Source organism: Cryptomeria japonica, chromosome 11 (assembly GCF_030272615.1).
Source record: "Cryptomeria japonica chromosome 11, Sugi_1.0, whole genome shotgun sequence".
NCBI classification, from domain to species: domain Eukaryota; kingdom Viridiplantae; phylum Streptophyta; class Pinopsida; order Cupressales; family Cupressaceae; genus Cryptomeria; species Cryptomeria japonica.
The window spans coordinates 18,050,119-18,061,337 of NC_081415.1; the positions used below are offsets into that span (position 1 = coordinate 18,050,119).

The 11,219-nt window shown below is 35.8% G+C and overlaps 1 protein-coding gene across 2 annotated transcripts in view; it reads left to right on the forward strand.

Annotated features, from left to right (window-relative positions):
- LOC131049512 (uncharacterized) overlaps window positions 1-8,564 on the forward strand; it is a 46,367-nt gene extending 37,803 nt beyond the window's left edge. Inside the window, exons 2-4 of one of the 2 annotated variants that reach the window (XR_009106747.2) lie at window positions 7,379-7,624; window positions 7,711-7,932; window positions 8,084-8,564. Coding sequence is in view for 1 of the 2 variants with exons in the window: in XM_057983581.2 (XP_057839564.2) it covers window positions 7,379-7,624; window positions 7,711-7,842 (378 nt within the window). In the remaining variant the exon portion in view is untranslated. Of the gene's footprint in view, window positions 1-7,378; window positions 7,625-7,710 lie in introns of both variants that reach the window. The other variant, XM_057983581.2, reaches the window with a different exon arrangement.
- Window positions 8,565-11,219: the final 2,655 nt, after the last annotated feature.

Here is an 11,219-nt window from a genome sequence, read left to right on the forward strand (position 1 = left end):
AGAGAATTTGAATAAGATAAAAACCTGGGGTGATGAGATGGCTAAGAGAATTTATATGCGATCAGTAATTGGGATACTAGAATTTGAATGCGAGCAGCAACACAGTTGCCTAAAGGCTAGTAGGATTATCCATGCTATATCACCTTCTATGGCCCTGATAATCAATTTGCACATAAGTTGAGTATGCTTGACACTTCCTTGGTTGTGACAACCACTAGGGTGATGATAATTTTTGTAATATCCCTGATTAGAGATATTGTATATTTCTAATTGAATTAACTCCACCGGATACCAATGATTAAATCTTATTTGATATCAGGTCTATTGACAAGATAATATACTTAACAGCATATGGGTAAATGAATGATAAATCCTTGCAAAACGATCAATTGACACAACAGTTCACAATAACTGGTTGATCCTTTTATTACAATGAATAATTACACTCATAGACAATTCGGTTTGCAAGCACTTTCAAGAACACCAGCAGGAACATTATTTTCAGTGAAATGGCAAATCCACTACAACTTCTAGTCACTAAAAGAGCTACCTAAATCTTAAGACAAACAAGCACTGTAGGAGCCACCCAAGCTCAAATCTGTGAAGCCCAAATACAATAAATATGTGAGACTGCCGGGATTGGTTCAGGGGTTTTTGGCCTTTGACCAGCTATGGAAATTAGGAGATTCTCTCCTCCGCTCTCCAATGATAGATGAGAAGGGTGTCCAATTTATTTGGGTGAAATTAATGGATAAACAAGCATGCTTTCTCTTAGTCCTTGTCTTGATTAAATGTTCAAATGTTCAAATTCTTTTTCTTTCCTCCAAACTTGACCTGCACACAAACCTTGGTTGACACCATTTTAAAAATGATCAGCTTATTACATAACACCTGTGGCCCTATAATTTGGGTGCCCAATTCAAATATTTGCATTTCCCTATGTTACTTTCCCTAAGCCCATGAGAAAAGAAAAATAGACTAATGGGTAATCCAGAATCTTATCGGAAAAGGGGACATGACAATCCTCCCTCCTTGAGATTGCTTGCCCTCAAGCAATTCTAATTTGGATGCTCGAGGATGTCGGCTTCTTTCCATGTAGCATCTTTAGTTGGTAGATCCTTCCATCTCACCAAATACTTGCTAATGTTTCTATTCTATAGCTTTCTTTCTCAAGATTCCATGATGGCTTTTGTTAGAAGAATGAGTCTTCATCATCCAAGGTAGCAAAATTTTTGGATGGTACAATGTGACGTCTCAATGCCTTTATAAGGCAAGAAACATTAAAGATGTTGTGGATTTTGCTGTTCTTGGGTTGCCCTAGTTCATAGGCTACTTCCTCCACCTTTCTTATAATCTTCTAGGGACCAAAAAATCTAGATTTCAACTTTTATTTCCTTCTTTTGTGAAAACTACTTGTAGGGTTGTAGCCTTAGGTAAACCCTGTCTCCAACTTAAAAAATTCATTTGGTATGCTGCTGGTCTGAATAGAGCTTCTATTGGTTCTAGGTGTGTTGAAGATGGTCCTTGAGGGATTTCAATACTTCTTGACTCCACTCCATGAAGGGTGACATACCTATGGACATATGTTAGAAAGTGTTATAAAAATGTTCTGCCAAATGTAACTGCTTGACCCAGGTTGTTTGCTGCTCAGGAATGTAATTTCTTAGGTACCTTTCATTCCATTTGTTTACAATTTTATCTTTCCCATCCATTTGGGGGTGATAACTTGTGCTAGGTGTGATCTTTGTTCTTCCAAATGAAATGATTCTTGCCTAAAGTGACTCAAAAACCCGTTGTCCTTGTCACTAACCATGTTCTGAGGAAACCCATGTAATTTGGAAACCTCCTTGAAGAGTAAATCAACAATTTGAGAAGCCTTGAAATCAAAGGAAACGGCATAAAAATGTGCAACAAAGAAGAATTCTTTGCTATTTTTCTTGGGTGACTAATAGATAAATTCCATAGATGTACTTTCCCATTTTTGCTCAAGAAGCGGCAATGACTGAAGTAGGCCTACGGGATAGACTTGTTCTGCCTTGTTTTGTTGGCAAGATGAACATTCCTTAATTGTGTTTGAACACATAACCTTTTATTCATTTCTAATAGAATCTCTTTGATCTATTTGCAAGTTTTAAAATACCTTGGATGCCTAGCCAATGGAGTATCATGCATGGCTTTTAAAATATTTTCCTTCATGTTTGATTTTGGGATTGCATATATCCTCTCTTTATGTAGAATTTGTTGGTGGCATATTGTATGTATGGGAATAATAAGTAATTAAGTAATTAGGAAGTACTTTGTTTAGTGATGTAACCGAGGGTAGGCAATTACAGGTGCAATGGTTGTCCCTCGCACCCCCTCGGTACCTTTATATACCATGTGATGTAACTTGCCATTATTACGATTATGAATGGAATGGTATCTTTTCTGTTGGCTAGTAATTGATATACATTTGGTAACTTAATATGTTATGACTGTGTTTATCTGAAATCTATGGCATTACTGTTCTTTGTTATGTATTTTGTCTGCATGCATTAAACTGTTCGCCTAGAGGGCAAACATATGGCGCCATTGCCGAGTTAAACTTGGGAATGACGAGAGCATACTACATGGCACAACGATAATGGGCCAACCATTGAATGAAGGGAGGAGCAGCCCTGAGGGAGACGAACCCGAAGAATTGTTTGAAGGGGAAAGGGCATTGACAGTAGACTTTAGGTGCATACTGCAAGCGTCCATTGAAACTCACGTACGAAGGGAAGCAGCACGAGAAGACATTCTGAGAGTGCTGTGTGGACTTCCCTCGGAGTGAGCCCTGCGGTGAACAAGTTGATGAACAACCTGCCCAACCTATTGGCACAAGCTTTCGTTGCCCTTCAAAACCGCCAAGAGGAAACATACCGTTAGAACCGGCGGCAACAAATCTTACAACAGTTCGAAGAGAGGAGTTGGCGCAAGGAGGAAGAACGTGACGAAAGCCGTCGGCGAACCTTCAATCCCACAAAACGAAGGAATTGATGCCCGTGATGCTGAATAAGGACATAAACTGTGTGTCGAAGGGACAAGAAGAAGACGGGCACGAGGCAGCAGCATGGGCACTAAGGTTGGAGCAACAAGCTAAACGTCGAAGACGACTGAAAAAACTTGTTGAAGAAGGAAGCGGGAATGGCAATGATGGCTCGAGTGGCGAGGGCCAAGTTTCCGTGTTAATAGAAACCACCAGGAAGCGGTTGGGGGACCTTTCCCTCACGTTGGAAGAGATTGGCGACTGGAGTATGGTAGAACCGCACACGCCATTTAGAGGTGACGAGACCAGGAGAGAAAAGGAGACCGAGACCGAAGCTGGCAAACCAACCATTGTACGTTAGCTTCACAATGACCTTATTAGCCTGGGTCCTTTTATGTTACTTTTGGTGAGCAACAGAAGAGGCTGATCTGTGAAGGACACTTAAATATAGTTATAGGTTATTTTGATTCCCATAAAATCACCAATTTGCAAGTACTTCCACCTGCTCTCAATGCCGATTTTACCTAGTACATCCACTCCTGTTCAGTACATGCCATTATCAATTTTCCTAGCAGGAAGCAAGGACTTTACACTCCTTTCTCCATGCTCTCCCCCCCATCACAACCATAGGCATCAATTTAATAGGTTGTTTTCTTGGGTTTTCCCACTGTTAAGTATAATTTCAATCAAGTCTTTGTGGTTTTTGATTGCTGCTGGAAGATAGCTATTCTTGTATCATATGACAAGACTGAATCAGTGTGAGACACTGCCAAGCTCTTCTTTATGCATGTTGGCATTCATTATGGAGTTCTTGCAACCATAGTTTCTTAGCTATACTAGTTTTCTCCACATTTTGAAAAATCCTTGGTTTGTCAGTGATACTAAACTATGTTTTCAAAGTTCCATCTACAGACATGGTGGTCAGACAAGTTATCATCTGAATAATTGTGCTTCTTCTGCATGTGCAAAACAAAACACAACCATATACATGAGATGACAGTATTCCTTTCAGGCAGCATAACTACAACAAAGTTCAGCAAATCTCTTCTGGTTTAGCCACTTATAAGTGGCCTGGGATTACAACCTCTCATGTCAATTGATGTAGCATCAGAAGCTTACTCCGTTTCAGTCTCTCATTTCTTAAATAAAATGAAAAATGGATGTCCCTGGGACATCTCCCATAAAGGGGTACATCAGGGTATCCAATGCCTGCACATTTTCAACAGCAAAAGAGAAGCGCATGGAAGGATTCCCAGTGAGCTTTTTGTCACTGAGGTCAAACCTTTTCAGGTGGATTAGAGAGGAGAGTGAGGAATCTAGGTAGCCTTCCAGATTTAACTCACCTGCCAGAATTTGTCACATTTGATTCTGGTTCATTGATGTGGAAACTGGGAAGAATCGTTCCTCAGACATATTCCTCTTGACTGAAAATGCAGACACAATCAAAATGATGACATCAACTCCTTGGCATCCATTTTGTTATACAAAAACAAGAATGTAGGCAGGTCACTTCTAGTTAGAAGCAAGGAATAAAACATGCATCCATAAATGAAAGATGGGGACCTGCTGAACTGAAAGAACACTTGTGATATCATCTTATTGGTGGCTGTTAAATGGTTATTCAATTGCTGCCAAGAGCCTTGTCCTAGATGGAGGCAGCCTACAAGAAGATAACCATACTTTATGCTTTCTGGTGGGAAATCATTGAACTTGTCAAACTTATTTTGGCTCATTTCAGAGTGCCATTTATATATAATTTTAATAGCTGGCTCATTTTCATCCACAAAATCCAGATTTTTTTTTGCTGTTCCTGTATTGCTCTCCACATGCCCTGCCCTCATGAACCCTGCCCTCATGCCCTTCCCTACATTATAAAGGAAGAGACAGGGTAGGTGTGCCAATCAATGGCACTCTGAAATGAGTTTGATATGATGTAAGTTCAACCCTATCAAGCATATATTTATTTGTATGATTTTGATTATGATCTTGCTTATATTATTGTCATTTGTATCATCTTTTCTTGAAGTTACTGATTTTAATATATGCTTGATAGGGTTGAACTTACATCATATCAAACTCATTTCAGAGTGCCATTGACTGGCACACCTACCCCGTCTCTTCCTTTATAATGTAGGGAAGTTGTCAAGAATTAAATGTGTTAGGGCTCATTTTTATATTTTTAATAGATATATTAAATGTTTACACTTTTAAAATCAGTGTTTTTAGTTTGTTTAAATCATTTTTTAGGCATTTTCAATTTATTTGTATTTTAAAAATTCAAATATTAGAATTTATATATAATTTTAATAGCTGGCTCATTTTCATCCACAAAATCCAGATTTTTTTTTGCTGTTCCTGTATTGCTCTCCACATGCCCTGCCCTCATGAACCCTGTTCCTGTATTGTTTTTAGTTACTGATTTTAATATATACTTGATAGGGTTGAACTTACATCATATCAAACTCATTTCAGAGTGCCATTGATTGGCACACCTACCCCGTCTCTTCCTTTATAATGTAGGGAAGTTGTCAAGAATTAAATGTGTTAGGGCTCATTTTTATATATTAAAAGTAGGGAAGTTGTCAAGAATTAAATGTGTTAGGGCTCATTTTTATATATTAAAAAATATATAAAAATGAGCCCTAACACATTTAATTCTTGACAACTTCCCTACATTATAAAGGAAGAGACGGGGTAGGTGTGCATATAAAAATGAGCCCTAACACATTTAATTCTTGACAACTTCCCTACATTATAAAGGAAGAGACGGGGTAGGTGTGCCAATCAATGGCACTCTGAAATGAGTTTGATATGATGTAAGTTCAACCCTATCAAGCATATATTTAGTTGTATGATTTTGATTATGATCTTGCTTATATTATTGTCATTTGTATCATCTTTTCTTAAAGTTACTGATTTTAATATATGCTTGATAGGGTTGAACTTACATCATATCAAACTCATTTCAGAGTGCCATTGATTGGCACACCTACCCCGTCTCTTCCTTTATAATGTAGGGAAGTTGTCAAGAATTAAATGTGTTAGGGCTCATTTTTATATTTTTAATAGATATATTAAATGTTTACACTTTTAAAATCAGTGTTTTTAGTTTGTGTAAATCATTTTTTAGGCATTTTCAATTTATTTGTATTTTAAAAATTCAAATATTAGAATTTATATATAATTTTAATAGCTGGCTCATTTTCATCCACAAAATCCAGATTTTTTTTTGCTGTTCCTGTATTGCTCTCCACATGCCCTGCCCTCATGAACCCTGCTTCCTTAAACCGAGAGAAACACTTGTTTTAGTTGTACAAAATTTAACTTTGATGTTCTGGTGATATGATATTGATGTATCATGATGCTGTAATGAGGTCTGGTATAATATCCTCCACATGTGCTTGTTCCTAGGCGTTTGCAAGCTTGCTTTGATAATTTTCAAGCATATTTAATCAGGTTTATGCTTGATTTGATCCATAACAATGTAAATGAACTATTTCTTTATATTGTATTTAATGTAAGTTGCCCTAGATCATTAGGTTAAATGTGTTTTAAGTGTTCCGTAAGGCCATTTGAAAAGAATATGAGGCTTAGGGTTTCTTGCTTTCTTTAAAAAGGATTTTCCCCACTCGTAGTACTTATGTATCTTATTGTTAATCAAGGAATTATTGTTGCTTTTTCAGCACAGTTATCTTGCTGAAATCGCCTTGATCTTTTAAATTTACAGTTGCATTCCACAATACTAGTTAAGATTAATCGGAGCGCCTCTAGGTGGGCATTGAGTTTTACTTTTTTAGCCTTTTTGATTACTTCTTAAGCAAATACCTCTAGAATCCCTTTAGGATTTTGTAGTTGTGCCTATGTACATTAGACACAGGCTATCGACAGAGGCAAGAATGAAATTGTTGTGAACAGAGTTCTAGAAAAGATTTAAGTGATAGTTGAATTTCATTTCAAAATTCTTCTTAATGCATGACTTCTTTAAGAATAAAGGCCCCTTCAGCATAATGTTGTGTTTGAAAATCTCTCTAAATTTCATATTGCTGAAAGTTGCTGATACATCTAATGTCCAGAAATGTATCTTGTGTTATGTGTTATGTCTGTGTATATTACATGTTCATTGTCAAGTTAATGCCTGTTTGAAGTAATCAATTGTAGATTGCTGCTCATTGCACATGCTTTTAAGATCGTCAGAAACAAATGGTTTTTGAAATCACCTTTTAAAATTGTCTCGTAATAAAGACTTTGTCATGGGACACAAATAGCATTTATTGTGCTTGCATTTATGCAGCTTGGGTGGCATGCCTGTGAACTTATATTAATGTATTTGCTTACCGAAAGAATATCTTGCTGTATTTGTTGGAACTTCAGGCACTTGTGGATGTGAGACAGGGTTCATGGTTCTCCCCAATTCAAGATGTTAATGGACAACTTGCAGGGTTACTGAGTAATCCGCCATATATTCCATCTGATCAAATTTCAGGGCTACAATCAGAGGTTGGCAAACATGAACCAAGGTTAGCACTTGATGGAGGAATAGAGGGTTTCAGTGATCTTGTACTTTTATGCAAAGGAGCCATCTCTGCATTACGCCCAGGTGGTTTTGTTGGGTTTGAGGTATATTTTCTATTCAGGCATTTTCTCTTGCTATATTTTTATTGTGCTGCCATATTACACTCTTGATAGCTTCTTGCTTTCTGCAGACAAATGGTGGAAGGCAAGCTGAGGTTATTGCAGACAACTTATGCAGTACATCAGAAAATAGTTTTAGGGATGTCCAGATTATAGCTGACTATGCAGGCATACCTCGGTTTGTGACTGCTTTGCGTTGCTGAGCCCTTACAGTGGCCACCGATTGAAACTGATTGACATTACTTGCAGGTGGGAAGATGATTACCTTTCTGGACAAAATGAATGTGCCTTATGTGAGTGAAGTTTTCAGAACCTAATGTTTAACTATCTGAAATTAGATTATGAATCATGGCTATAATCATATACAAACATGAGTTCCTTGAGAGGAGAAAGCCTGCAAAATGTGGTTCTGAAGGTGTTATTTCAACGATTGTTATATTGTAGAATACACCTACGCTGAGGTCTCAACTAGCAAGGCATATTGGAGCATGCATGCAATGCCAATTTCTTGCTGATGCTTGTGGTTTGGCTTTGTGCAAAGGTTCCTTGTCTCCTTCAGCAACCCTCAAGTTGTATCCATAATTTTTCCACAATTAGTTTTCTTAAAAACTTAATCAAAGTTATCATTTATCTGTATACTCAAGTCCTCTTCTATCCATACAGGTATGCATCTGTCCATGCGGGACAGACATCACATCTATCTATTCAAAATATGCATCTATCTGTATGCAACAGATATTTGTACATACAATTAGTTTAAAACAATGATGTATCAAAATAAAAAGAAATCATCCACACTAAGGGAGAGGGCCCTATGGTGGTGAGGGCTATGTTCGCCTCCCAAAATCTGACTTACAATATTTTAATTTTGTACAAGTGTTTACTTGTCAAGTCCCCTACTTAAGAAAAATGGCTTTTAAGTTCACATTGTTAAATATAATTTCACATCACATGCCCTTTTTGCCAAGGTGTCCAAAATGGTCCCCAAAAGAAGTGAGACCCATAGTTGTGTACCAAGTCATGTTTATTGGTGTGTTAATGTGGCATAACATGATTGGTTGCTTTTTCAAATTAATTGGAATCTTTTTGGAGACAAGTATTGACATGACACTTTTCGAGCTCCACTAATAGATTGGTTGTGCCCAACTACCATCCCAAGTATATAGGACTCTGCACCATCATGGGGCTGTCCCCCATATTAGTTTAAAACAATGATGTATCAAAAAAAATAAAAAATCATCCACATAAACATTAAGTTATTAACATTATTTCCAAGATTTCATAATCTAATTTTCAGATTCAACTCTAAGCAATTGGTAAATTCGATTCAAAGAAGATATATCTATAAGTTTAAAACAATGATTTATCAAAATAAAAAAAATCGTCCACATAAACATTAAGCTATTAACATTCTTTCCAAGATTTCATAATCTAATTTTAAGATGCAACTCTAAGCAATTCGTAAATTAGATTCAAAGAAGATATAACAATAAAATTTGGGGACATTTTTTATCTTCGCAAGCTTGTCCCGTCTCCCTTAATTCCTTACATCTTGCCTCTATTTATAATTTATTTTCCCAACATTAAAAAAAAAAATTAACTCAAAAAATCTTATTATAATTTAATTTAAAAATATAATCATGCTTGCAAAAGTAGTTATACTATGCAAGCTCATTATTTGGTTGAGAATAAATAAATAATAATACATAAAAGTGATTTAAAGATAATAATTCAATAAAAAGGTAATTACTATTTAACTATCATAGACAAGGAGTTATCTTAAACATGTTAACTCACTAATTAGTTGAAGATAATTACTATGTAAACAAGTGACACAATGTGTTAAGTTCTTGTCAATAGTGTAGTTTGTTTAGAGTAGGTAAAAGTAGAGATGGAGATAAAGGGGGAGAGGAAGAGGAAGATAAATAGAGAGATAGAGAGCTAGAGAGAGAGATAAAAATAGAGAGATAGAGATAAAGAGGGTAGAAAATGGAAAAAATAAAAGTATTTGGTATGATGTCTCTTTTGATCACAAAACATTAGTAGTTCAATTGTTCAAAGATTGCCAAAAAAATTCTTTAATTGCTTTTATGGTAAGATAAAATTAAGTTGTACTTATGTCATATATATATATCACATTGAAATAATGAATTTATGAGAGTCATGGTTTTAAGATTAAAGTTGATAATTACTATTTAAACAAGTGACACAATGTATCAAGTTCTTGCCAATAGTGTAGTTAGTTTAGAGTAGATAAAAGTAGAGATGGAGATAAAGGGGGAGAGGAAGAGGGAGACAAATAGATAGAGAGATAGAGGGAGAAATAAAAATAGAGATAGAGATAAAGAGATAGATAAATAGAGAGGGTAGAAAACAAAAAAAGGAAAATCATTTGGTATGATGCCTCTTTTATTTACGAAACATTAGTAGTTCAATTGTTAAAAGATTGCCAATTTTTTTTAATTTTCTTTTATGCTAAGATAAAATTAAATTGTTTGGAAGCATTTTTCATGCCTTTGATTCCTTTAATTATTGTCTGAGAATTACAAGGAGTGGTCAACAATATGATAGTTTTGACACATTATCATGGAGTCCTCATAAATAATAAATTGCATCTATTCACCCAATTTTGAGGACAAGGTAATAGAAGAAAGAATCACCTTACCCAAGTGTGCAAAACACCTAATTTGGAAAGTAATAGACATTTCTTGAAATGATCACTTGACCAAAGATAATGAGTTGATCAATTGAGGAGGATATACTTTTTAAGGCCTTAGTCTGGACTAATATTCTAAAGGTAAGGATAGAAGCTTCACCTAATCGAGAAACTTTGTAATGCATTCCCTTTTAGGATTGAATCCTAGAGTTTGTTTCTTAAGAAAGAATATTGATCTCAAAATTGTTTCAATTTTTTTCTTTTGGCCCATTTATTGAAAACATTAATGTTTGGCCTTGTAGAGTTGAAAATTTCATAAATGTTGCAATTTCACCTACACTTTTATATCTATTTTAGTATCCATTCCCATAATGTTTGAGTGGGCTCACTTCATCCTTTGCGTCAACCTTTTTCCTCTTAGGATGCTCAGGACACCTTTTCAACAACTACCTTTTCACTCCAGTTTTGTGTTAATCATGTGTTTCTCGTCTCCCATTGATTTTTAGTATGATTTATTTGAACACTAGCGCCTTGCACAAACATGAATGCATCATGCTAGTGTCCCATGGAAATAGATCAAAATATTTTGAAATGACTCAATGGTTCTTTCTTTCATTCTCACTTTTTAAATCCATTCTTTCAATCTACATAATCTTTGTTGAATCCTCTTATGAACTCTTCAGGTTCTCTCTTGAATACTCTTTGAAAACTCTCTCTCTCTCTCTCTCTCTCTCTCTCTCTCTCTCTCTCACACACACACACACACACACACACACACACACACACACACACACACACACAAATTTCTATATAGTTTTCTACAACAATCTCTCACAACAATAATCTCTGCAACTCTCTTGGCTTCCTCAAACCTTGCTAATAATATCTAATTTATTCATATCTTTAAGAATTTGGGATTTATCA